The sequence below is a fragment of the Rattus norvegicus genome, chromosome 5, assembly GCF_036323735.1.
Source record: "Rattus norvegicus strain BN/NHsdMcwi chromosome 5, GRCr8, whole genome shotgun sequence".
Taxonomy (NCBI): Eukaryota; Metazoa; Chordata; class Mammalia; order Rodentia; family Muridae; genus Rattus; species Rattus norvegicus.
The window spans coordinates 107,690,150-107,717,640 of NC_086023.1; the positions used below are offsets into that span (position 1 = coordinate 107,690,150).

Below are 27,491 nucleotides of genomic sequence, written 5' to 3' on the forward strand. Positions count from 1 at the left end.
ATATTTGCATCCAAGTCTGTAGTCTTCTCTGTCGTCCCCATCCCCCACTCTGAACACTACAGACTCTGGGACAGAATTGATTTTTCATGATCTTCTATATTCTTTCAGTTATGAGTATATAAATAAAGCAGTTTGAGCTTTAAAAGATAACGTGGGGACATGTTTGGTGTGTGTGTGTGTGTGTGTGTGTGTGTGTGTGTGTGTGTGTGTGTGTGTAATTATATTCATTATAGAAGTATATTTGACACACAATGGGAAACAAAAGAGATTAGGACAGAGACTCAACTTTTAGGCTGACTGTTCTCACACATGAATTCACCCTGGTTAGTGTTGATGGGACTCTTTAATTTGTTAGATATTACGTCATATAATTTACTTAGAATACCAGTAAATATGCTTGCACATCACAAAATAGAAAGTGCCAAAGAATGTTCAACATACTGGTTCATGTGGCATACCAAAGGAAAACCGAGGCACACTAAGAGATTGACCGGCGATGGAGGCCGATGGAGGCGACCCGCTTGTTTCATTTGTATTGATTTTGATCTTTAGAAATGATGTTATTCTCCTTTAAGGAGAAAGCAGATCTATAGGCTATCTCAGGAGCTAGATAATTCTGATTTAATCATCCTTCTGGACATAGCACTTTACTTTCCTAGGAAGCAGACAATACAGGATGCTTTTTCTCTCTGAGATAAAAATAGGCGAGGTTTTTGGTTTCACAGACATTGGCCGTAGAGTCATTCACGCTTGCCACATAATCACAGATGGGAGCACCATCTATATGCTCTGCTGCCTTTGCAGGGCTTGAGTGCGTCCTGTGTATCCTCTGCTTGGGATCTAATGCTCATGTGGGTTATGCATCTCCAGTTGTTAGCTGTCTAGCCTGAGCTCATTTTACAGGTGAAGGGGCATTGGTCAAAAGAGGCTAATTCTCTTGCCAGAGAGCTCATGCTTTGCTGGAGAATGTCAATCTGGAGACAGACGTATAGCTCAGTGGCTAGAGTTCTTAGTATGGATAGGGGTGGGTTTGATCTGCATGAATGGGGCATGGTGGTGCACACCTACAATCCCAGCACTAGGGAGGTGGAGGCAGACTATGTAGTGAGGTGAAAGCCAGTCTTGGCTACATGAGACTAGATTTTTTTTTTTTTTTTATTTCTGGTAATTCTGTGTTCCTTCATCCCACGTCACATCCTCTCTGTCTAGTTTCAGTTTTATTTGATACAGGGACGTGGCTATATAACAGTAAAAGAGTCCAAGTGTGTTCGATGTCTTGTATAATGTCCACTGCAGTGATGACAGCAGTGGTGGCATCCACACTTGGCTGGATTTTCTAAATATCCTACTCTGTGGCCACTATTAGCCAATGACCTGATTGGCTGGAGGCCCAGCCATACACTTTAAACAAAGGATGGAGTAATTTAACTATGTGGCTTGAGTAGCAGACCTGAGAATGATTGAATTAATAAATCAATTTATTTTAAGAAATCTCACAGAGCAGGAAAGGATCTGAGGCAGCCATAGTCAGGAAGTACACAAGTACCTGTGCTCAGTGCTCAACCACCCACCCTCCCTTCCCTCTTCCCTTCCCCTCTCCCTCCCCCTCCCTCACTGTCTCCCCCTCTCTCACTGTGTCCTTCTCCCTCACTGTCTCCCTCTGTCACTGTCTCTGTCTCTCTGTCTGTCCGTCTGTCCAACTGTCTGTCTGTCTCTCTGTCTCTCTCAATAGCACTTCCAAATTAAATTTTTTGGAGTTTAAATCGTGTATCCTTTCAAATGCCTTGAACTTACTGATTTGAATACATGTTAAAGAAGTTGAATGGCTAACAAAGAGCAAGTGAAAGAAGAAAGAAAGTTTGAATAATCCATAAATTTAATAATCAAATCTTGAATATATTGAGAGTGAACTATATTCAGCCGTATGGCATTTTTCATGCTCTAATTATAATGTTTTTGATTGGATAATAACTTCATTTTCTGTCACACTCAAATTAGCATCTGTATTTTCTAATGGTGTTTATTTTAGAATAAGATATAATTTATAATAATTTATAAAGGAATAATTTCATGTTTTTTTTCCATTCTAAGCCTTTTCGGTTTTCTTGGGCATCCAGTGCTAAGTTTTGTTAAGTGTTTTTCCGTAAGAAATGTAGATTTGGTCCTGACGGTTACATTTAGTGTAAGTTAGTGTTTATTGTGTAAGGTGAAGCCTGCTCAGCTTTGTGCTTCACCCTGCACTTGCTGTGGACTTCAGTTAGTGGTTGTGAACCAGAGACAGTTTGGCCCCTACAGGGACCTTAGGCAGAGTCAGAGGCAGCTCTGACTGTCAGCACTTGGGAGGCTCAAGAATCCTGGTGGAGGAGGCAAGGTTGTTGCTCATCAGGCTGTGGAGCTGTGCCCCACTGTGAAGCCTGTCTCATGTGTGATGGCGGTGCAGTTTGTTTAGTTAAGACACATCCATCCTGTTACTCGAGTATAAGCCTCTGTGTTTTATTTTTCATGTGTGTTCACATATCAATTTGATGGTTCACAAGGGAGAACTTAGCTCTTTGGTTTATTATGCTTAAAAACAAAACTTTGGCAATTATAATTGATTTTAGGTTATTTGTGTTGTTTGAAAAAGTGTGATATTAATAATCAAATACTATTCAACCAGAGTCAATGTTTTCATTTTCTATGTCACTTCTTTCAAGGTTATCAGCTTTTTGTAATCAATATCGTATGTTATTTTTTACAGTATTATCACATAGAGTGTATTCAGTTGTCTGGACAAATTAATTATCCAGTGGTCTAAATCAGTAATTAATTTGGACTTTATTCTTACATATTCTACCTAATCTAATCTTCAGGGATTAAGATTGAGGTGCAACTGGAATTGGCTGAATCCAATAGCTGGTGAAACAGGCCCTGCGTTTCCTGCAGCCAATGAATGAATGGTTCCTTACATTCTGAGTGGAACAGAGCTGTGTCAGAGCAGGCTGGTTGCGTATGTGTGTCACTTCTGCTGCGTTAAAATGTTTTATTTCTGTTGACCCGGTTTACATCGAATGTGTTTTCAAGGGGAGACTGACTTGTTGTTATCTTGCTGGGGTGGGAGAGACAGGAATGGAATGAGGATGAGAAGGTCGAGAAGAGGCAGTGGGGTTTGGGGGGAACCGGAAGAGGAAAGAGGGTAAGTAGAGTAGGCAGCAGCTGATTTCTCCCTCCCCCCCCCCCCCCTCTCTCTCTCTCTTTCTTAATTTATTTTATATGCATTGGTATTTTGCCTGTATGTTTGTCCATGTGTGGGTGCCAGATGCCCTGGAACTGGAGTTACAGTTTCGAGCTGCCATGGGGTGCTGGGAATTGAAGAGCAGTCAGCGCTCTGAACCACTGAGCCATCTCTCCAAGGGCTGGTTTCTAAGAGAAGAATTGGGAATCACTTCAGGGCTTTGTGAATGCATAAGAGCTTTGCTGTTATGCTCAGAGTTTCTTCTTAAGTAGCCAGGCAGGCCACCCTGAGCTGGAGGATTCGGGACTGGTCCTGTACCAAGCTCCTTACACCAGCATGCTTATCAGAAGGGGCAGTGACTGCCATGAGTGTTCAAGACCTTATTCTGCTGTGATGTGCTCAGTGGTGTTTAGGACTTGGGAGCATTTGGACTTGATATCCGTGACATCCAGAATGGAAGGTGACTCTGGATAGGTTTACTTGCTAAAGAGTTTAGGATTTATATACAAGATTTTGATGCGAGTTTTGCTGCTTGGTGTAAAAGGTTGGTTGGAGTTATTTTAGCAATGGTAATCTGGCAGTCAGAAATAGCCTGTATGTTAAGGAGCAGGCTGCTGGCCTATGAGATAAGTGCAAGGTAGAGCAGGTAATCTTGAAGCAGAAGTAAAGAGATGAAGGTATAATAGCCAGAAATTGTAGAGGACTGTCAGGTATTACCACAGATCTGGAGTTTAACTGTCGTAGATCTACTAATGTTTTTTTCTTTGTAAAAGACAGTATAAATCAGAAAAAGCCCTATCCTTGGCTTTTCTTCAGAGGTTTCCCCCCCTTGTAACAGCTGTCAGAGTGCAGAACTTATTAGAGTCACCTACAGAGTTTTAAAAAGTTGCTTACGTATGAACACTATTCCTAGAAACCCCTAGATAACTGAGACTAGGCCCTGGGCGAGAGCTACACTCTGACCTGCAGCTCTGGTTGGAATTGTTTCTTTTTCTTTTTTTTTCTCTTTTCTTTTTTTTTGGAGCTGGGTACTGAACCCAGGGCCCTGCGCTTGCTAGGCAAGTGCTCTACCACTGAGCTAAATCCCCAACCCCGGAATTGGTTCTTTATGGCAGGGCTTTAGTAGGTCTGCATGGGCTGTGGGAATTTGTGTTTCTCACTTTCTAGGTAATGATGCTGATGTGCTGGAAAACCCATGTGCTTTTAGAACCAGCAAGAGCCAGTGGCGGCAGTGTGTGCAGGTGGAACGTCTGAAGAGCAGGGGATTATGAGCCTGAAGAGCAGGGGATTATGAGCCTGAAGAGCAGGGGGATTATGAGCCTGAAGAGCAGGGGGATTATGAGTCTGGGTTTAGCTGGGTTTAGCTTTACAAGGCTGCTGAGGTGATGGAGGAGTGGACAAACGCTCTTCCAAGCCTGATGGCCTGAGTTCTTTCCTGGAACTCACATAAAAAGTCAGATTCAGGAGCGTGCATCAGTGTTCACACACCTGTGTGGAGATGGGAATTGAAGACAGGAGGATTGCCTGGAAGCTGCTTGACTGCCCAGCCGGCAGGATACTGTGCAGCCGAAGTAAGAGAGTAGGGCAAGAGCCCATGGCTCCTACTCACGCTCTGTGGTACAAAAAGCAGACAGACAGACAAACGTTCATTTAAAAAGAATCAAGAGGGGGGTTGGGGATTTGGCTCAGTGGTAGAGCGCTTGCCTAGCAAGCACGAGGCCCTGGGTTCGGTCCCCAGCTCCAAAAAAAAAAAAAAAAAGAAGAATCAAGAGTTGTCCCTGGGAAGTTACTTGTGTACTGCAGGTGACTCAGCGGTAAAGCACTAGTCTAGCGCATGTGGGGCCCTGGACTTAATCCCTAGCATTATGCAAATAAGTCCCAAGAAGTACTTACTACATCTACTGCTGCCTATCCTGATGGCTTGAGTTCAATCTCTTGAACCCCCATGGTGGAAGAGGACCTGGCTCCCAAGAGCTGTCCTTTGATCTCCATATTCACTCTATGGTGCCTTTCTCCCCCAAATGCGCAAATAAATATAAAGTAAAAGCAGCAACAACAACAACAAAACAAAACAAAAGCAAAAAAAAAAAAAAAAAACCTGGTACATTTACAGTTATTATTAGGCTTTTGAACTATTGAAAAAATGTGTTGTGCTTTTTGCATTCTTCCTAAAGCCCCATTCTTTGAAAACCCTCCAGATTTCAGATTCTCTGTTTAATAAAAACTTTAGATATCTTAATGCAAATAGGCCAAGTAATATGAAGTCCCGTACAACAGCAGTTTTAAAGCATTTTCAGTTTGGAAGCTTTTCTGTTAGAGATGGGAGGAATATTGTCTTTCCCTTTATACTTCTCTGGAGGACCCAGAACCATGCATGTACTGAGAATGTACTAAAAATGAGGATGGACCGGAGAGATGCCTCAGTGCTGAGAGTACTAGCTGCCCTTACACAGGACCAGTGACTCAGTTCCTAGCACTCACATTGAAGCTAACCACCATCTGTAACTCCAAGGATTCTGTGCTGTTTTCTGCCCTCCAGTCACTGGGTGCTCTCGATGCACAGACATACATAAACTAAGAATAATGTAAAAGAAACCATGAGCAGAAGATGCGTGTTGCTTACCAGCTAGCCTAATGTGAGAGGGAAGGATGACTTACCTGCATGGGAAAGAACAGTAAGAGGAGGAATGGGGACATCCAGGGTAGTTTGGAGAGAGCTACTGGATGAAGGAGACGGGCTGAAGTCTGAGCTATTGAATAGCAGGACCTCTGAGACTCTCTGGACATGTTTTCTTTTTTTTTTTTTTTTTTTTCTCGGAGCTGGGGAACGAACCCAGGGCCTTGCGCTTCCTAGGCAAGCACTCTACCACTGAGCTAAATCCCCAACCCCTGGACCTGTTTTCTTTTCAGGAGAAGAATTAGATAAAATGCAGGAAAAGTCAGTTCTCACAAACCACCTTCCTAGTTCAGGAAGCCATAGTTTTGTGACATTGTAGCTCCTGGGAAATGTCTGTAACTGGCATTGGCTTCTTTGTTGCTATATTGGGATAGAGAGAATGCTTACTCCTGAAATGACAGCTAATGATATGATTTCCTGTGTTTCTCAGAAATCCTCCTCAGCCTTTGATCACCGTGCTTGAGCACAGGCCTGATTGCTGGCCACTACTCCTGCAGCAGCTGACAGCTTTTTTCCAGCAATGCCCTGAAAGGTAATGTAAAATAGAATAAATGAAGGACACAGAATGGGGTGTGCTAATTTTAGAGCTAGATCCTTGTGTTGTTCTTTCTTTAGCTGCTGGGACTGTGAAGTTCTTAAGGAGCAGGAATGTTCTAGAGCTGGCTGTACGTTCTCTTTTCCTTTGAACAGTAAGAGAACATGATCTGCCAGGCCTGCTGGTTGTCGAGCTATCAGAAGGGAGTGACTTCCTACCTCTGGTGAATCTGTCCCATGGCCACACTAAGCCTGCTGTTTTGAATTTCCCTCTACATTCTGTTCCTTGTCTTCGCTTACTGCAGGTGCTATGGTGTCTCTCTTTTGTGTCCCCACAACAGCTTGCAGTTTGATTTGTAACATCTTTTGTATTTATTTATTCTTTAATCTTTTTTTACAGTCTAGACTCTAAACCCCTCCTGGTCCACCCTTCGACTGTTCCACATCCTACAACTCCTTCCCCCCATATGTCTGTAAGAGACTATTTCCCTCTCACCCCTCCACCCTCATATACCTCGCCACTCCCTGGGACCTGACGTCTCGAGGGTTAGGAGCATCTTCTCTGACTGAGTCCAGACCAGGCAGTCCTCTGCTGTATATATGTTGGGGGCTTCATATCAGCTGGTGTATGCTGCCTGGTTGGTGGCTCAGTGTCTGAGATCCCAGGGGTCCAGGTTAGTTGAGACTGCTGGTCCTCTTATAGGTTCATCCTCCTCCTTAGCCTCTTCCAGCTTTCCCCTAGAAACCACAGAGGTCAGCAGCTCCTGTCCGTTGGTTGGGTGTAAATATCTGCGTCTGACTCTTTCAGCTGCTTGTTGGGTTTTTCGGAGGGCAGTCATGATAGCCTCCTGTTTGTAAGCACACCATAGCATCAGTAATAGTGCCAGGCCTTGGTGCCTCCTCCTCCGACTCCCTGAGCTGGATCCCATTTTGGACTTGTCACTGAGCCTCCTTTTCCTCACATTCTTCTTTATTTTTGTTCCTTCAGCTCTTTAAGACAGGAACAATTCTGGGTCAGAGCTTTTGACTATGGGATGGCAACCCCATCCCTCCACTTGATGCCCTGTCTTTCTACTGGGTGTGGACTCTACAAGTTCCTTCTCTCCAGTGTGGGGTATTTCGTTTAAGGCCTCTCCCTTTGAGTTCTGAGAGTCTCTCTTCCCCAGTCTCTATTACATTCTAGAGGGTCCCCCACCTCCTGCATTCCAAGATTGCCTATTTCCATTCTTTCTGCTGGCCTTCAGGGTTTTAATCCTGTTCCCCTCAGTACATGATCATGTTCTCCTTTTCCTCTCTGTGTCACCTTTCCCACTTAGGTTCCTCCCTCCCTCCCTCCCTCCCTCCCTCCCTCCCTCCCTCCCTCCCTCCCTCCCTCCCTTCCTCTCTCGTGATACTTTCTTCTCCCTCCCAAGTGGGACTGAGGCATTCTCACTTGGGCTTTTTGACTTGTTAACCTTCTTGAGTTCTGTGGATTGTATCCTGATAATTCTATACTTTTTTGGCTAATATACACTTCTTAGTGGGTACATATCATGCATGTTATCATTCTTAATAGCTGAGTAGTATTCCATTGTATAAATGAACCACATCTTCTATATCCATTCTTCTGTTGTGGGTCATCTGGGTTACTTCAAGCTTCTGGCTATCACAAATAAGGCTGCTCTGAACACAGTGGAGCATGTGCCCTGTGGCATGGTGGGACATCTTTTGGGTATTATGCCTAGGAGTGATATAGCTGAGTCTTCAGGTAGATCTGTTTCTAATTTTCTGAGGAGCCTCCAGATTGATTTCCACAATGCTTGTACCAGTTTGCAATCCCACCGGTAATGGAGGAGTGTTTCTCTTTTTCTACGTCCTCACAAGCATCACCTGAGTTTTTGATCTTAGTCATTCTGATTGGTGCAAGTTGGAATCTTAGGGTTGTTTTGGTTTGCAGTTCCCTGATGGCTAAGGACTTTGAACATTTCTTTAGGTGCTTCTCAGGCATTCGATATTCCTCAGTTGTAAATTCTCGGTTTAGTTCTGTACCCTATTTTTTGATTGGGCTGTTTGGTTTTTTGGTGGTTAGCCTCTTTAGTTCTTATACATTTTGGATATTAGCCCTCTATTGGATGTGGGGCAAGTGAAGATTTTTTCCCAATCTGTAGGCTGCTGATTTGTCCTATTGGCTGTGTCCTTTGCCTTACAGAAGCTTTCCAGTTTCATGAGGTTCCATTTATCAATTCTTGATCTTAGAGCCCGAACCATTCAGTTCTTATTCTTGGTTTTATTCTCTGCTCTCTTCTTTAAAACCTTCTGGAGCATCCTGTTTTATCATCTTCATAGTACTTAGGCATTTATAGGTGTCTTTAAAAAGTCTCAAATGGGTTGAAATTATCTTACCATAGAAATATTCAGTGCCTTGTAATCAGCTGCAAGAAGGTGGCTGAAAATTGCCTTCACCTTAAATGGCTTTCGCTGGTGCGATGTTAGTAGTCACTATGTAAACCTTTCTTCAACTCTGCCAGAACAAACAAAACCATAAACAAAGTTATAAATGAATTGGCTTCATGACATTTCTTTGAGTCATTATAAAATTGTTTTAGACTTCTTTCCCCACTACATTTGAGATAATATGCACCATGTAGCCTTGGCCAGCTTGTACTTCACTGTGTAGATCAGGCTGGCCTTGAACTCAATTCTGCTTGTCTCTGACTCCTGAGTGCCGGGATGGTATGTATGTGCTCTCTTGCTGGCCCTGCAAAAGGGCCAGATTTCAATTTTAAATTTGTGCCTTGGGATTGTGCTTTGCGAGATGGAATTGAAAACTCTGGTTTCATTGTCAGGTCTAATTTAGGGGCAGTGACTTTTAAGTGACTTAGAAGGTTGTACAGGTAGGTTGGTAATGTAATAAGGACAGGAGCAGTGCTTCACACTTGTGTCATTGAGACAAAATGTAAAGACATTCTATTCTTTCCATGTTAGGAATTATCGATTAAGCCAGATACTTAAGTCAGACATCCTGAACTGTCAATGTATCTTCATGCTAGGTCTTTGCGGCAGTGTTTATAGCAAGTTCTCCTTTCACTTACTGAAAGCCCGTGTTGTGATTTTACGTTCACTTTTAAGGAACTGAAGATTCTGCACATTGACAGGTTGGAAGCCTTAAGGTTGTTAACCCAGCACATGGGTTTGAGAGCGAGGACCCGGGGAGAATATATTGCACAGTATATTCCAGGCTAACTGAACGTTAGAGACAGAGGTGGCCTGCAGCCTTACTGTTTATCTTAGCTGTTGTGTACCGTGGCTTCTTTACTGGACAGTATAGAAGACATCTGTGCGGATGGAAGTGCATTGTTTCACATCTTAAATATTCTTTCTCCCTCTGTGGTTTGGGTCTTTTGTTTATGCTCTTCCTGAAGTAGCAATGAGTCATCACAGAACTCTGGGAATGCAGAGTATGAAATCAGAAAAAGCATTAAGCCTGGGCAATTTTTAAATGGAACTTTATCATTAAGGAAGTACACCAATACAATTTCACTTATGTTTAAACGATGCTTGTATCAGTTAATTATTTTTTACAAATAGTAAATGAAAACACTGAATAAAAATGAAAGAAGAATAAGGTTATATCTGGTTGACGCACGCTAATTTCAATATCTGTAACTTTATGTAGCCATGTTAATTGAATGCACATTTCTTAGAAGATGTGCTTGGTGCATGCCGTCTTGGTGGTAGAGCAGTAAACAGAAGGCTATAGTGTGTGTCCTCATTTGGATGACAGTTTGTAGATGCTGCATATGTCATGATAATAAATGGTTATACTACAGAAGCGCATAATGGTGATCTGACACAGACTGCCTATCAGGAAAGGAAAGGACCCTGGGAAGTCATTGTAAAGCGGAGAACTGGAGAGTGATAGAAATAGAAGGACCTGCAAGTGGGGGCCCAGTATGGTGATTGGAGACCTGAAATGTGTATAATTTATTAATGATTAAATGGAGAATGAGACTGGCACAATAGGCAAAGGCTAAACCATGGAGTTTTAGGATTCAGGCACTATTTTGTCATAGGAAAGACTGTTTAAGTTGTTAATGACATGGTCAATTCTTTATTTTACATTTTATGGTCATTCTGACATGGTGGAGTCTTGGGATTAGGAGTTACTGGACTATAACAAATCTAGTTAGATACTAAAGATATGTCGATGTATAATCTTACTCCTTTGACTTGGAAGTTTCTTCAAAGAGGTTGTGGGCAACTATTTCACTCATCTCTCAGTTCCTGTAGCTACACACACTCACACACACACACACACACACACACACACACACACACACACACCACACACACACACACACATACCACACACACCACACACACACACACACACACACACACACACCACACACACCACACACACACATCTATCTATCTATCTATCTATCTATCTATCTATCTATCTATCTATCTATCTAATCAATCATCAATCATCTTTATAAGGATCTGGCAAGGATCAAATAAATTTGAAACATAAGGTAGAATTACTTGTATATACTACTTATTCATGGTGGGGGGCACTAAAGTCATCCAGTGGATGCCTCAACTTATGGAAAAATTGAAGTATGTGTAATACACAGATGCTGTTTACTGAAAAAGAGAAAGGTTACCAACAGTCATTTACCATCGATCTTAGTGACTTGAGCATTTTGTTTTCTTCCTACGTTGAGAAATATCACTTGTTCATGAAAGGGACAGGTGGCTTCTCACTGGCATTTACAGACTGCCATAATCGCTATTTTCTTCACTGGTGTCATTATTAAGTAAAATAAGTGTTCCTTGTGCACAGACAGCGTTATCATACAGTTGGCCTGACACCAAGATGGCTGCCAGAGATTCATGATGGCCTGGAGCAGTTCTCAACCTTCCTAATGCTGTGATCCTTAAGTACAGTTTCTCATGTTGTGGAACCCCAACCATAAAATCATTTCATTGCTATTTCATAACTGGAGTTTTGCTATTATTATGAATTGTAATGTGTGATCTGATATGTGACCCCTGTGAAAGGGTCATTTGACCCCAAAGGGGTTGAGACTGCTGCCCTAGAGGATCAAGTATAGCATGCTTCATCTGTGTCTTAAAGACACAGAGTGAGATTGTTTTGCACTTTCTTATACTACTCAACTTGGACACAACTTAAAACGTATCAGTTATTTATTTCTGAAACTTTCCATTAAGTATTTCCAGGTTGGCAATTGATGGTAAATAAAATTATGGAAAAGGAAATCATGGAATACTATAAATGTGAGCTGTTACAATAATAGAATAATTGTATGGGTTTATTTCACACACACATACACACACACACATATATGTATGTATATAAAATTTTTCTACAGGTGTATGCTTGTGTGATACCCCTGAATTCTGATAGCTGTAATTCTAATGAGTGTTCTTAGATGGTTCTGATATTTACCATAAGCTGGTTTTGGAGTGTTACCATTATTTAATGTGAGAGACGTGTTTTTTAGTCCTGAGAACCTGGCTTAGTGCTTCCTGGTCTTGAGTCAATTCTTTCATTGGACAAGGACTGTTTAGCCAAGATCCCTTTAGGTCAGAGCATATTCAAAAGCTACTTGATGCTATCTGTGGCAGTTTACGATGTGCCACAAACTGTAGGTCAATATGTGCCATTCACTGCTTGACAGTGGAAGGAGAATTCCTGGAAAGAAGCTGCTGTGTCTGCAGAGATAGGGCTGTAGTGCTGTGCAGGGGTTGGAATATGACAGGTCCAGCATCTAATTACAGTTTATCGTGAGCTCCTCAGTTCTTGTCCTCTTTTGTTTTGGCTCTAACCTCCAGTGACAGATAAAAACCCTTTTGGAATTTATTAACTGAGCAAATCACTGGCTTCCACCATCTCCAAAGCTAAAAATTTCTCCATAGCATCTGAGTTCTATAGGAGAAATTGCTGCCCACCCCCCTTCTTGCTTACTGCCTCTCTGATGTTTTACCAGTGCCTTTAAAAAATGACTCTAGTTTTACCTTTCTTGGTTTTATTATTATGTAGACTGTGAACATGGTTCCTCGTTGGAGCTTGGAGCTTTTTATTCGGGAGACCTAAATGTGTGATTCTGGCTCACTGGCATATCATTTTGCTCCAGAGTGAATCTTGTCTTTTATTCCCTTGAGGTGAGAGCTGTTCCTTCCACTGACATTAGCATATTCAGCTCGGTGACTGACTGACATGTTACACGATTTGCAGGTCAGAAGCTTCATGTGTCCAAATAATGGCACCATTTCTGTGGTATCTCTACTGTGAACCATCCCAGTTACAAGAATATGCTAAGCTTCGACTGTCCCTGCTCAAAGTCTTGCTTCAGCCCAGAGGTGTTTGTGAGGAAGCACAGCCATCAGTGTTGGAACAGCAGATCCTTCAGCTGTGCTGTAACATGGTTCCGTGCTTGCAGGTAAGGGCCCTCGCCATTCCTCCTCCTTCCTCAGTGTGCTAGCAAGTGTTGATTGTCATTAGTTCACACACAGCAGTTCTTGATCCTAGGTGATGGAGTGGAGAAACTGGACAAACTTGGGAGACCGTCTAGAAATCCTGGCACTAAAAAAAAAAAAAAAAAAAAAAAAAAAAATCCAGATTTAATAGTATGTATAGTATTCACTGAAGTATAAATCAATACCATCCATTTTGAGATTATTAGTAATGGAAACTCCTTTAAGAATCATTAGAGAATAGAATCTTTGATCTCTTTGTGCTAGATACTAAAAAGCAGAAGAAAAACAGAACAGAATAAACTAAAACACCTCTGGCAAATTGAACAAGAAGTGTGCCTCTGACCTGCCGTGTATGCATTTGAGATTCACCCGTCCCGTAGGGTCCACCAGCAGCCCTTGCTCTCGCTGTTTGGAAAGCCACAGTGTAAGAAGTGAGTTAAAATGACACTCCTCATAATTCTTTGTAGATGACGGAACATGGTATAGACAGTGATGAGTAAAGTGCTAAGGGAGTTGAGGGGGAGAGGGGAATTTTAGTTACTGTCTTTATGGCTGCGGATTGAAAGCACACAGTTGCCACTGTGCTGCGATTCTAGTGTAGTGGTTTGTTTGTCAGGCTGTCCCGTTCCATGATCGATCAAGGTCAGGCGTCTGTGGGGTCTGAGCAGCATGCTGCTTGGCTGATGGAAGGAATCTGAGGATATATTTCACAGTGATCACTTTGGGTCACAGATGACCTGTTTTAAGTCTGTGTTAGCAAGGAGTGACTCGTTCCTCTGTGGCTCATAAATGTGCTTTCCTGTAATCAAGGCAGAGAAAAGTTAATTAAAACGAATTCTCCAGTGGCTTTTCTAAAGCTTTTGTTTTGCGTGGGTAATAAAGCAAATATAGGCAGGAGGTGTTCAGCTGGGGCAGTTTTCTGACCGTGCCTTTATTGCCATGTTCTGTGTGGTTTGGTAAATGTTTGCTTTCTTCGTGAGAAGCTTAGATGCTTATAGAAGCTCACTGTGGAGTGGTTTTGGGACACCCTGTCTTTTTAGTGATACAGGTGAGAGGAAAAGGGAAACATCAGATTTAGTCATGTAACCAATCTGTTTTATTAAGAGAAAGAATGAGAATGAGGAACCTTAGAGGCTGCGTAATCTACTTCCACATTTGTAGGTATTTCTTACACTCCTTAAACAGTGAACACCCCAGCTCATGAATGTGCTCCTGAGAAGTAATACGGCTTTCAAGCACTTCCATTGACTCTCATTAAACAATTGTACTTTAGTCTTCCTTTTTTCCTATAATAAGGAACTGAAGGAACTATGATGTTGTGAGATGTAACCCTCCAGTTTGATTTAGGGTGAGAGAGTGGTCAGTGAGACACATGATTAATTTCCTCCTTGACCAGTTGGTTCTCCATTTTATGTTTGTGCAACTGGTTTTTTATTTTAAATGATTCTTGTCACATCATACATAATCCATGCTACATGATCTATTTTTACGTAGAGGTAGAACATTACTTTGAATTTCTTCTTAGGAATTTTGATAATGCTAAAGACTAGAGTACTTTTTTTTTTTTTTTTTTTTCCGGAGCTGGGGACCGAACCCAGGGCCTTGAGCTTGCTAGGCAAGTGCTCTACCACTGAGCTAAATCCCCAACCCCGATCAGAGTACTTTTATAGCTAATTGGCTGAATTGATTTTTTTAATGGAAAGTTTCTAGTATGCACAGTAAATATACTCAAGGAAATAAAATCACTGTATAATTTTGCTATTTGTTGTTGCTATTTTGTTTATAAATTATCTTTTGGTGTTCTTTCTTTCCCTTTGGTCTTTTGGAGTCTTTCTGGTTTTCTAGAAATTCTAATTGTATATAATTTGTATTGATTCTTCTTTTCTCATGAGTGATGACAGTGGTAGAACAAGCAGGCTTTTCTCTTGGTGAACTTATCACAAACCAGCATCCTGACTGGACAGATGGGTCACTGTTTATAATCCCCTGGAAATACCATGCTCGCTATGAGCAGGACCAAACCTTTAACTCCAGAGTTTTGACCAAAGCTGCAGGGTATAAATTGATTGGGGACTTTCAAGGGTACCCTAGTGTGCTGAGAAGACACCTACCATTTAAACACAGTCTTTCATTATATTCTCCAGTGTGCTAAGTGATGTACTAGGTGCACCAGGTAAGGGAGAACTTAGTGCATGGTGAGAGAAGCTGATCATATGACCAGGTGTCTTATATTGAACTGTTGTAGGATTCAAAACCCAACTTCGAGGTAATGTCTTTTGACGTGTAGGCACTGTACATAATTTGTGTTAAGACATCTTCTTTCAAAGAAGCCAGAAAAATAAAAAGAATTTGTCTTGGGAGCATCACTTTGTGGCATAGCATCTGGCTGTGGAGTTTGTGTGAGACAAGAACAGCAGAGGCAGTAAAAATTGTACTTCGGTTAGTAACAAATGCAGATGGCACACCGGGGGAGCTAAACACTCAGTTACACAACTACGTCTCCTTCACACTTCTGTTCTATTGAAAACTTTTTGTATAGCTTCATGTATTCTATAATTTTAACCTGCATAACTTCCTTCAACAGATGAAAGACCTGATGCAGACAACAGAGATGACGCTGTTCGTGGAGGAAGTATATCTAAGCCTTCTGCGCCATCCTGCTTTCTGGAAGAGACAGCTTACCCAGCTGACCGTTCAGTTGCTGTGCATCTGTGAAGTCAGCTTAAAGACAACTGGGGAATGCTCATCTTTAATTCAGCTTTTAGAGCGCAGTGTTGAACTTCTTGGGGAGGTGAGAACAATGTGTTAATTATCACTTTAGGAAGTCTTTGAGAAACTGGGTGGTTTTATTTATGCAGTTTATTGTATGTCAGGGGTGATTTAATGTCATGCTATTAGATCATACTGTTACGGATATTTATTATAAAATGAATTATTAAATAATCTGTGTCATCACTTAAAAGTCTACCTTGTTCCCATCCATTAGGAGGGAATATAAATATTGAACAAGTGGTATATTCTGGAATCTACTCGTTCTGTGATCTCAAGATACAAGAGTTGATGCAAATCAGCAATTCTAACAGAGTAAGACAGATGTGTTTATACGCCTCATTCACAAGGTTATGCGAACCAAGCGTCACGCCTCACACTTGCAGCCCTACCACGCAGCCAAGGAGTTTTGGAGCCAGGCTGCGTTCTGGTCGTCTAGTATCTGACCGATATGGTGAGATCTCAAAATAAAAACAGAAGCTGGGTGTGGTGGTGTACACCCTTAATCCTAGTACACAAGAGGCAGAGGCAGCTGGATCTGTGTGAGTTGGAGGCCAGCTTGGCTTACACAGTGATTCCAGGGCATCCAGAGCAAACTAGTGAGATCCTATATAAATAACCAACCAACCAAATCTCAAATCAAACAGCTATATGTATACGTAATCTGATATATACAAATATATATATATATATTTATAAATACATACACATCTATACTTAATATTTGTTATGAAGTTTCTCGTTGCTCCTGTTAATGTTCCTGAGGTTTGAAAATTAATTTGAGAACTGTCAGTGCCTGATGCACACTGAGTGAAGAAGAATAAACTGGGCTTTTTGCGTATTTTGAGACTGGGTTCATCTGCTGACTATTCAGTCTAAATAGTAGCATTTTCTTCCTCTTCTTGTTCACTTTCAGCCTTTCTGTGGGAGGATTGCCCTCACACTCTTTAGGCCTGCTTCTCCAGTTGTGTGGTGTGGTGGATTTGGCTTTGGTTGAGCCATTTACCATAAGTTCTGAAGCTTGTCTCTTTTAGGTTTTTCCATTTCCAGGAAAATAAAATTACTATCAAAAAGTTAAGCAATAATATTATCAATTTAGAAGGTACCAAGTAATTTCTCCAGGTATAGACCAGACTAAACATTGTGGCTTTATACAAGTTAGGAGCCGGCAGTTTCTAAGACACGGTCACAGAATGACTTACTTATCCTTCCTGTTCTGTGTGAGTCAGCTCAAGAGTTCCTAGGAAGGATGGTCTATGGGCATAGCTGGAGAAGTCAACTCTCCAGGACAGGGCCTGACATAGCTGTGGGTCCCAGGACTCTGTGAGCAGTGTTGCCTTTCCCTCTGTGTTTTCTGCAGGAGGCAAACCTCATCGCGCCTGCTTTCACATTCTTGTTAAAGGTGCTTCCATGACTAAGACTGTAACATTTTTGAGAATAAGATCTTTCTTGTTAACAGTAGCATATTTGGGCCAGCTTGTTATTAGCCCTGTCACCTGGATAGTGTTCAGTTACGTCTTTCATTTGAATTGGGGACCAAACTGTGACCCAGATATTTCTGTCATTACAATCTTGTGGCACCTGTAACTAGTTAAGGCATTTACTCCTTCTCACTCCTTCTCCTTTCTCTAGCCAGGCTCTGTGTTAGACTCTTTCTTTACAGACCAAGCAGAGCCCGTGTTCTACCAAAAGCAAACAAGGTATGGGGATGGAGTTCATTTACAAATGTGATGCCAAGCTGGGAAGGGGTTGATCTGGGAAAAACAGCAATATGACCATTGATTGCTATAAGCAACCAGTTGCTCCATTCTTTAGACTTCTCCCAGAAGCCTTGTGGAATGTTTCAAACCAAGAAGCAGGATCCAGGTCAAGGAGTAACCATCTGTCTGGATGGCCCTTTTGCCACTTTGTAAAACTTTCCCCATGGGGCTCGACTTTCTAGAGTTAGCAGTTTGGGGACAGAAAACAAAAGAGTTGTGTTGTGGGGCCATGTGATAAAATGTTCAGGTTGATTTTGTGCTGGACATGAGTGTTATGACAGGAGGAGTTGTAGTTAGTGGAAGGGGCATGAGAAATGCCAGCACAGTGGTGTGACCACTGGTCAGTTGCCTACGTTCCATGGATGACCTGCTCCCATGCACTCAGGAGCAGCACTAATAGATGGGGATGTGAATTTGACGAGTTGATTTCTGAGAATGTGCGGAGGTAGAGGGGGTAAATGGGGGACAGATATCATATTTTGTCAAATGCATATATGAAATTCTCAAAGAATAAATTAAAAAATATATTCTGGTGTCTATCAGTCAAACAAAAAGCAAACATTTGTGATCTAAGAGTTATCCCTTTTAATCCTGCACCATTCACTCTATATTTTTGAGATCCCAAATCTCTAGCACCTTTTCTGTTACCCTCTGTTCTTTATGGCTGGTCTCACACATGTCAGAGAAGTTCTCTTTCATTTATAATTACTTTTTTAATTTTTAAATTTATTTATTTGCATTCTGAATGTTGCCTCCCCTCCCAATAATCCCTCCCAGAGTTCTTCACCCATCCCCATCTCCCCTGTGCCTCTGAGAGGGTGCTTCCCCTGGGGGGGATGACATCCCCCTTCTGGGGCATCAAGTCTCTACAGGATTAGGCACATTCTTTCCCACTGAGACCAGACAAGGCAGTCCTCTGCTACTATGTGCCAGGAGCCCCTGACCAGCCTGTGTATGCTCTTCGGTTGGTGGCATAGTCTCAGGGAGCTCCCAGTGCTCTGGGTTAGCTGACACTGTTGGTCACACTGTTGGTCTTTCTATGGGGTTGCCATCCCCTTCAATTCCTTCAATCCTTCCCCTAACTCTTCCATAGGGGTCCCGACTTCAGTCCAATGCTTGGCAGTAAGTATCTGCATCTGTCTCAGTCAGCGTTGGTAAAGCCTCTCAGAGCTCAGTCATGTCAGGTTCCTGTCTGTAAGCACAACATAGCGTCTGTACTACTCTCAGGATTTTGTGCCCACCCATGGGATAGATTACCTACTTTTAAGCTCTAGCCATTGAGAATGTTTTTCCTCTATTTTAAAAACTAAAGATGCCTTTAAACATTTTTTTATTATTTTATTTTATTTTGCCTTTTCAGTCACAGTTGGTATGGAAGAGGCATTCAGCCAAGCCTTTAGTATACTGCATCATGCTTTTTCTATGAACCTCTTGGGGGTTTCCAAATTTGGCATGTAAATGATTTTGCTACCTTCCTGTTTTATATATGGGCATGCAGAAATTCAAGGAAATATGGCAGAAACTGATGCAGTGGTGTACATTGTGAGTATATTGGTTTCAAAGCCATCAAAACTTGCCCTCTGATGAGTTCGCTTTGCCTGCTTCCTTGCTCGCCACTACACCTCAAAGCAGGAAACATAGATAACTACAAAAGGCACAAATGGGCATGTTTTACTTACAAGGTTTAATTACCCCTTTTCTTTTGATGTTTTGTTTTTAAAGCTCATGACATGGGGATTCAGAAGATTTTATAGTTCAGTTTCCTTCTTGCCGTGGTAAAGGTGAGATGGAGGGCGTTATTGATTTATGCCAGCATTGATAGGGTCTCATGGAATATCGCCTCTGCTGCAGCGCCGTGGTTGTTTTCCTCATCGGTTTCCTTACCATTGTTTCTGTCACATGTCCACCCCGGACCCCCCACTTTTGTCTGTCTTTGTCCTCATGATTTGACTCTGCAGGTTCTGTACAATCTCTGTAGGCTTCTACTTGTTCTCTAAGGGAGCTCTTCACGTCTTTCTTGAAGTCCGCCAGCATCATGATCAAATATGATTTTAAATCTAGATCTTGCTTTTCTGGTGTGTTTGGATATTCCATGTTTGTTTTGGTGGGAGAATTGGGCTCCGATGATGCCATGTAGTCTTGGTTTCTGTTGCTTGGGTTCCTGCGCTTGCCTCTCGCCATCAGATTATCTCTAATGTTACTTTGTTCTGCTATTTCTGACAGTGGCTAGACTGTCCTATAAGCCTGTGTGTCAGGAGTGCTGTAGACCTGTTTTCCTGTTTTCTTTCAGCCTGTTATGGGGACAGAGTGTTCTGCTTTCGGGCGTGTAGTTTTTCCTGTCTACAGGTCTTCAGCTGTTCCTGTGGGCCTGTGTCTTGAGTTCACCAGGCAGGTTGCTTGTTGCAGGAAGTTTTGTCTTACCTGTGGTCCCGAGGCTCAAGTTTGCTCATGGGGTGTTGCTTATGAGCTCTCTGCGGTGGCAGCAACCAGGAAGATCTGCGCTGCCCTTTCCGGGAGCCTCCGTGCACCAGGGTTCCAGATGGCGTTTGGTGTTTTCCTCTGGCGTCAGAGATGTGTGCAGAGTGCAGTCTCTTCTGGTTTCCCAGGCATGTCTGCCTCTCTGAAGGTTTAGCTCTCCCTCCCATGGGATTTGGGTGCAGAGAACTGTTTATCCGGTTGGTCCCTTCAGGTTCTGGCGGTGTCTCAGACGCAGCGGTCTGCTGCTCTTGGGCCCTCCTCTACGGGAACCCAGAGGCCTTATACAGTTTCCTCTTGGGCCAGGGATGTGGGCAGGGGTGGGCAGCTTTTGGTGGTCTCTTCCGCTCTGCAGCCTCAGGAGTGCCCACCTGACCAGGCGGTGAGGTCTCTCTCCCACGGGGTTTGGTTTCTGAATGGATGGACTGAAGCTGCCTTATCTTTTTTGTTCTGACCTTATGTCATCTTGATTAGAACTTACTGTACATGTCTTCTTCACTTTACTTATGAGTTGCTGAACTTGATGATTTCATTATGCTTATTTCTTTGTTACTGTTAAATATGCTCAATATATTACGATCCCAGCCTACTTCACACCAATGCTTTTTTATAATACAGTTTATTAAACTACATTTCATGTCATTTATTTTGTATTCGATGAATTGTGTCTAATGTTAGGTAAATAGGAAAAATTAGCTATTTTTTTCCTAATGAAATGCTCCTAAATCTAGCATTTCAGGCTGTTGCAGTGGCTCACAAAGATTTATTCCACTAGGTATTTTTGCTAGAAAGTTTTCTTCCTTAACAACCCAAACCAACCGTCCAACCAAAGCAGGGAGGAATGAACTAAGACACAAGTTCTTCTTGGTGTAACTCTGTTGCTTTCCAGCCACTGATTTGACACTTCACCGGCTCTGTGTGGTACTTGCCAATTGTTTTTTCAGTGGAACAGACTGGATTAGGCATTCTCTTCAGTGTTTACAATTGTTCATTGAAATATACTTCGCTTGCATTCATGTTGTGAAGCCATGCTTTCTGGATTCTTTTTAAGAAACTTTTTGTTCTCTTCTATTTCTAGGATTTTCCTGTCAAATTGGTCATTATTGGAATAGCTTTAATACTTCTACAGACTCCAGCAAGTCAGCAGAAGCCAGTATTGAACCTAAGTAAGTCAAAATATACTCTGCAGGGAACAGTGTAAATATGCACCTGCCTGGTGTTCTAGAGCAGTGGATCCTGCTCCTCCACATAGCAGGCTTGCCTGGTGATCTAGAGCATTGGATCCTGTTCCTCCACATAAAAAGTTTGCCTGGTGTTCTAGAGCATCAGATCCTGCTCCTCCACATAGCAAGCTTGCCTGGTGTTCTAGAGCATGGGATCCTGCTCCTCCACATAGCAAGCTTGCCCTGTGTTCTAGAGCATGGGATCCTGCTCCTTCACATAGCAAGCTTGCCCTGTGTTCTAGAGCAGTAGATCATACTCCCTTAAACAGTTTGAGTTTCTTTCTGGGTCATTCCTAATCGCTACCAGGAAGAGCTTATTTCTTACTGTAGTGTTATTCTGGGCATGTCTCCATGTCTTGTAATTTGCCCAGTATCTTTCATGCACTTTAGGTTGTAATAGAAATAATAGCACAATGCCATTTAAAAATGTACATGTGGGCATTTTATTTATTCATAACTATATACCAAAATGAGAATAATATAAGACCCTTGTGAGAACTGAGTGTTTTGCAGGTTGTATTTGTTTTAAACTTCTATTGTGTGCCAGAGGAATGGCTCCGTGGGTAAAGGCATTTGCTGTCATACCTAATAGGTTGAGTTCAATCTCTAGGATGCACTTGGTGGAAGGAGAGAATTGATCCCATGAGTTGGCCTCTGACCTACACACGCGCACACACATACATACACACACACACACACACACACACACACACACACACACACACGCACATGCACTCACCCCACATATCTCCCCTCTCATGCCCCACACACACCCACCACTGCAGAAAACCCAGGCTTATTTATATGAACAAGCTGTATAATATTCTTTTGTTAACTTGGGTTAGAAGATGAATGATGATGTTCTGTGATTGTCTAATACTGATTTAAAGGAAAGTGAAGGCACGCTGAGAGGGAAGCACAATGTGCTAATTATGAAGAGTACAAGAGTCAAGTTTCTACCCCAATGGGCAAATAAGACATTTTTAAATTTCACTGTTTTTCTTTATGTTGTCTAACTTTGCTTCATCCAAAATCAAGTTCATATTAATAACGGACTGGAAACTGAAGTGCCTTAGATAAATTTCTACTGTGCTTTCTCTGCGATATTATCTTGAGAGTGAATTACTCGGAACGGGTCTCAGTACTTGGAGGAGACCTTGGCTCTTAGATTGCTTTTGCCTCATATTCATTGTCTGCTCCTCCCTGCTCCTCTTTGGATGACTTTTGTCTTTACTCCAACAGTGCACATGGCGTCTCCTGGAAGCAGTGTGCCCCAGGCCACGACTTCTGTTGCTTTTACAAAGTTTAATTATGGTATAATTTAAATATCATGAGATTTATCATATAAAGTGTAATTCTCTGCCCCCTGAATTTCCTATATCTAATGCTATTAATCATCATTCCAGTTGCGCCCCTAGAGAAACATTACTCTGTCTTTGGGGAAAAAAAAAACATCTATTTGGGCTGCTCTTAAGAGGACAGTCTGATCTTCCCACCACATGGGCTTGATTCCCACCACTTAACATGGCAGCCTAACAACCATTTGTAGTTCTGGTCCAGGGGATCCTTTTCCCTCTTCTGACCTTTGAGAGCACTGAATGCATGTGGGGCACAGACATAAATGTAAGCAAGACACTGGGGTGTGTGTGTGTGTGTGTGTGTGTGTGTGTGTGTGTGTGTGTGTAAACAATATAAAGGTGGTTATCATTAATATTGTGTGTGTGCCATCACATGCATGGAGAGCTCAGATGAGAGAGTGCATTCTTTCTTTTCTCCTTTACTGTCCCAGGGCTGGGGTTCATGTCATTGGGTTTTGCAGGGCAAGTTCTTTATCTACTGACCCACTTCACTGGCCTTAATGTCTTTTGTCCTTGTAGATTTGCCTTTTTATATGAATGGATTGTAATTGTTTTATTGACAAAAAAAATTTCCAAAGCCCTCGAGAAGCTGCCTTTCTAATTTTGATGTTGCAAACATGTTTTGGCTCATGCACAATAGGAAAATGACACAGGAACAAGCAAATGCTTTGAGCAGCTGTGCGCTCCCAGACCTTTATTTCTCTTGTAAACCAATGCCTGTTTTGAGGTTATCTTGTTTAAGGGAATAAACCACACTGAAAACTGTTGAGAGAATCTGTCATTTGAAACTGTTTAGTATATTGGGAAACTATTTAGCTTTCAAAGTCGTAGATAATCAAAGGAATGTCAATCATTTCAAATTCAAAATGCAGCCTCTAATATACAGTGTACTTAATAACACTAGCCTTGATTATCAGTAATAGCTTATAAGAATAACTGGAAAATTTATAACAACACTAAATATGTGTGCTATGTATTTCCTATTTTTTTCCCCAAAATGTAATATATTTTCAAATGATTTGTAGACAACTGTGGATTAAGGCCAATATTTTGGGAAAATATCTCATAGTAACATTAACATGTGTTTGTACTTCAGCTCAAGTTAAGGTTTGACTTCCAAGCAATTTAAAGCACAATACCGACAATACCATGTTGTTATTTAATGCCCAGAGATATACTTTTTTGGTGTAGTGGGGAAATTATTTGATTACTTTGACAATTTGACCCTCATGCCTATGAGTGACATCTTAGTGCTTATTGAGCAACCTTGAAAAATATGGTGAGAACAGAAAGTGCACTTGTATCCTAACTCATTCCATTCTTAGTCTCCAGGAGATCCTGTGCATGGCTAACTCACTGCCCACCGTATCTGTGCCTCTGATGTAGAACCACTTACTGTAAAGGATTTCGTGGGTGTGACTTTGGGGCTTCAGTGATCCACTTAACAGTCTAGCTGACAGCTCTGGGCCAGCATATGTTATTAGCCCTGTCATATGGATAGTGTTCAATTACAGCTTTCATTTGAATTGGGGACCAAACTGTGACCCCCACCTTAGGACCCTTCACCTCACCGCTCACCTAAGCATCTGCTAATGTGATTTTTGCCTCATTGGTTGAAGACACATGTGTGCTGCTCTCATTTTGTGCTGAGCAGGGACTTATGGTCTCTTGATTGGTTGGTAGTAGGAGCTGAGAAGTTATTAAGGACAAATGTTTAATTGTATTTTAAAAAATTCAGTTACCAAAAACTAGAGTTGATTTATATATAAATCATGTATACATATGTATATATATACACACATATATGTGCATAATATGTGTTGTCTTTACAAGTACCCTCATTTTCTGTTATGAATATCAACAGCTTTAAAAAAACATGCGATCAACTTTTATTTTACTGTTATTCCTTTTTACTCTGACTTGTTATCCAAGTTGTGTCTGAGATGGTTGTAAAAGTGCAAGAAAAACTCTATTCCATGATTAAAATATTCTGTTTGACTGGTGTTGATTTAAAAAAATAATCGCGAACTTTTATTTTGATGCCTAGCTCTGAAGCTCCTCTCGCTTACTGAGGGTCAGAGAATCCCGAAGGCCTCTCTGCTGCTCCTGGTGCCTCTTCTGCAGATTCTGTCCTCCACTGCCTTGGAAGACTGTCTGGCCACGGGTGAGGAAGGCCCCTCCAGGCAGCAGTTAGCCCTCAGTCTGTTGGAAGTGCTACAGAGAGAGTGTCATGGCGACGACCGACACACGGTAATGAGCACCTCTTTATTTCTTTCCTCCATCTGTGTGCATTTTCTCATTTGTGCTTAGATGCAAATTCATTGCACTTTTCAGATTTGTCGGGCAGTGGTGTGGGAGATGTAATACTGCACTGGACTGTAAAAGGAGGTTAGGTAGCTCTGTGTTCAGTAAGTTTTAAAATGCTGTAGGCGCTTTCTTCCTTTCTGATATGGCAGTGTTTATTAGCTGCTAATGTTCCTGAGTAGTCTTGAGAAAAAGAAGTGAAATCTGTTTAATCTAATTATTTATTTATTTAATCTATGACATCTGTTCATTCTAGTTGTTTCTTTTCTTCCTCCCTCTTTCTCTTCCTTCCTTCCTTCCCTCCCTCCCTCCCTCCCTCCCTCTCTTCCTACCATCCATTTTATGTGCATGCAGCAAGCTTTCCACAAAGCCCAGAAGAGTTGTAGATCCCTTGGAGCTGGGGTTTGCAGGTGGTTGGGAGGCATCTGATGTGGGTCCAGTCCCCTGCAAGAGCAGCAGGTGGTCTTGCCCTCTCTCGTGTACTTGAACATGGAGTCTTTTGTCCTCAGAGACCATTAATGTATATCCCACATCTTGCTTAGGCAGAGTCTCTTGCTCAAACCCTGTAAGTTCTGGGGTTAGATATGGCATGTAATGTTAGGTTCCCTGGCCGGTGTGCTTTCCTGCCTCATGTGGAAGACAGGTCGGTCACTTGCTTTTTAAATTGCCTTGCAAGGCTGTGTGGCCATGGATGAAGACAGCCCGCCAGGCAGCAGTTGACCCTGAGTCTTTTGGTGCTACAGCAGGGGTGATTGTTCGACTCTCTTATTCTGTGTTCTCAGTCTCCCATTTTTCTTTTTCTTTTTAATTTTAAAATTGTATGCATGTATGTCTGTTTGTGTGCACGTGTGCACGTGTACAGACAACACTGAACATTTGTGGAGGTCAGATGACAACTTTTAGGATTCAGTTCTTCCCCTTTACCCTGTGGATGGATCCCAGAGATTGAACCCAGATTGTCAGGGTTGACAGCAAGCGTCTTTCCCACCGAGCCCTGTTGTTGGCCCTTTGTTTTCTCATTTCTGTGACAGTAGCATAAGATGGCTGGGTCCTAGACCTCTTTGCCAGACCTCTTTTCTTGTTACGTAGTGCCTTTGGTAAAATGTTTTACTTCTTAGCTCCTCTCTTAGGGGTTGGGGATGAGGGTTAAGTAAGATAAAGCCAGCAGTGTCCAAAGTCTCTGTGGAGTGGTCCCTGCAAACACAAGCTGGAACATGCTTGGTACTTTAACGGGACAAAGAGAGGTCTCTTATCCATGGATTGTTAGGGTTAGGGTCTAGTCATCATCACTGCTTACCTGAGAATGTACTGACAACAGAGTAAATGTGTATGACAGCTTCCTCAATCCAGATCATTATACTGTAATTCTGAACAGTAAGAGAAGGAGATTCTGAGTTCTAAAAAGGCTGGCAAGAATCTAGTAACTTTTTTATCCCTTCCCTCCCAATTCACCATATAGCATAATGAGAGGGTCTTGGGTGGGGCCAGGGCTGGGGCCAGTGCCAAGGTTCAGGCAGGATGTATTTTCATTTGTGTACCTTTATGTCACAAGTGTTATTTACTGAGGCTCACCGTAACTCTAATACCTACGGACTCGGCTTACTGTTTGCTCAGGTGTGTGTATCTTATTCATTAGCGATGGTAGCCGCACTTTCTCTTTAGCAGCTGTTGGCAAGTGGGGAGAAGGAAGGGATGCTATCAATGCTATAAATATCCCTTTCTTGATGTTGCGCTGTCTTACTGAGGCTGTGAGTAGACCTTTATTACCTTTTTAAAAAACTCAAGCCACAATTTACTATGGGATTCTCCTCCTCAGGTACCAGTATGGGCTATGCATTTCAAACACAACTTAATTCTGCTTGCCTTACACTCACCAAGTCTATTCCTAAATCTTTGCCCTCACATATAATGCTTTTTTTTTTTTTTTTTTTTTTTTTGTCCTCTGTATGAACTGTCAGTTCCTCCAAACACAGCCAAATGTTCTTAAGCCCCAAGGTCAGTATTCACTGTGCTTCGTGTTTCCAGCTTTTCTTTATTTACAAAGTGCACCAAGTACTGTGTGCTAATGTGGAAGGCTCCATGTTTGTACCTTCAGGTCTCTGGGGAGTTCACTGAGGGAAAGAAGTATGGCTCTTCCACCAGGCCTCTAGGAAAGGGCAACAATGTAAATTGTTAACATTAAATTGCACTAGTCATTGATCATCTTGTATTTTTCTATCCTAAGTATTTCTGCTTTACATTTCTCAACTGACTGTAGGAAAAGGCTTTAATTAAAAATATCTTAGCCAGTGTCTTGTTGAGTGTTTTCTTTCCCTTGAATAGCATATCAACTTATTTATCTTTTCTTCCAAAGAACCTGATACATTGTTTAGTACATGGTGGATATTCAGCATTTAGCAAGTTTTAGTGATAGAAAATGTGCACTTCTTCTAAGACTAGCCCATTTTCCTATTGATTTATTGCAAAAAGCTTTCTACGAAAGGCATGAATTTTCAGTTTTTAGTGATTTCTCTAGGTGATTTTGACTCAGTGTTTGATTATAGCTAGAGCTGTTCTTGAGAAGTACAGTTTGTAGGTTAATACCCTGCCATGCCGAGCTGTAACAGCCCCTCCATTTCTGCAGCCTGAGAACCATGAAATAAAACATGCTTTAATATCTTTTTATCCTCAAGATATAAAAATGCATGATTG

The 27,491-nt window shown here is 41.9% G+C and overlaps 1 protein-coding gene across 4 annotated transcripts in view; it reads left to right on the top strand.

The window, feature by feature from the left end:
* The window catches only part of Focad (focadhesin), a 321,997-nt gene that overhangs the window by 79,661 nt on the left and 214,845 nt on the right, over window positions 1-27,491 (top strand). For 3 of the 4 annotated variants that reach the window (NM_001427695.1, XM_039111093.2, XM_017593754.3), the window contains 5 exons: window positions 6,322-6,423; window positions 12,670-12,874; window positions 15,496-15,702; window positions 20,994-21,081; window positions 24,544-24,746. In NM_001427695.1, the coding sequence (NP_001414624.1) occupies window positions 6,322-6,423; window positions 12,670-12,874; window positions 15,496-15,702; window positions 20,994-21,081; window positions 24,544-24,746 (805 nt within the window). Of the gene's footprint in view, window positions 1-6,321; window positions 6,424-12,669; window positions 12,875-13,120; window positions 13,343-15,495; window positions 15,703-20,993; window positions 21,082-24,543; window positions 24,747-27,491 lie in introns of those variants that run through there. The other variant, XM_063287636.1, reaches the window with a different exon arrangement.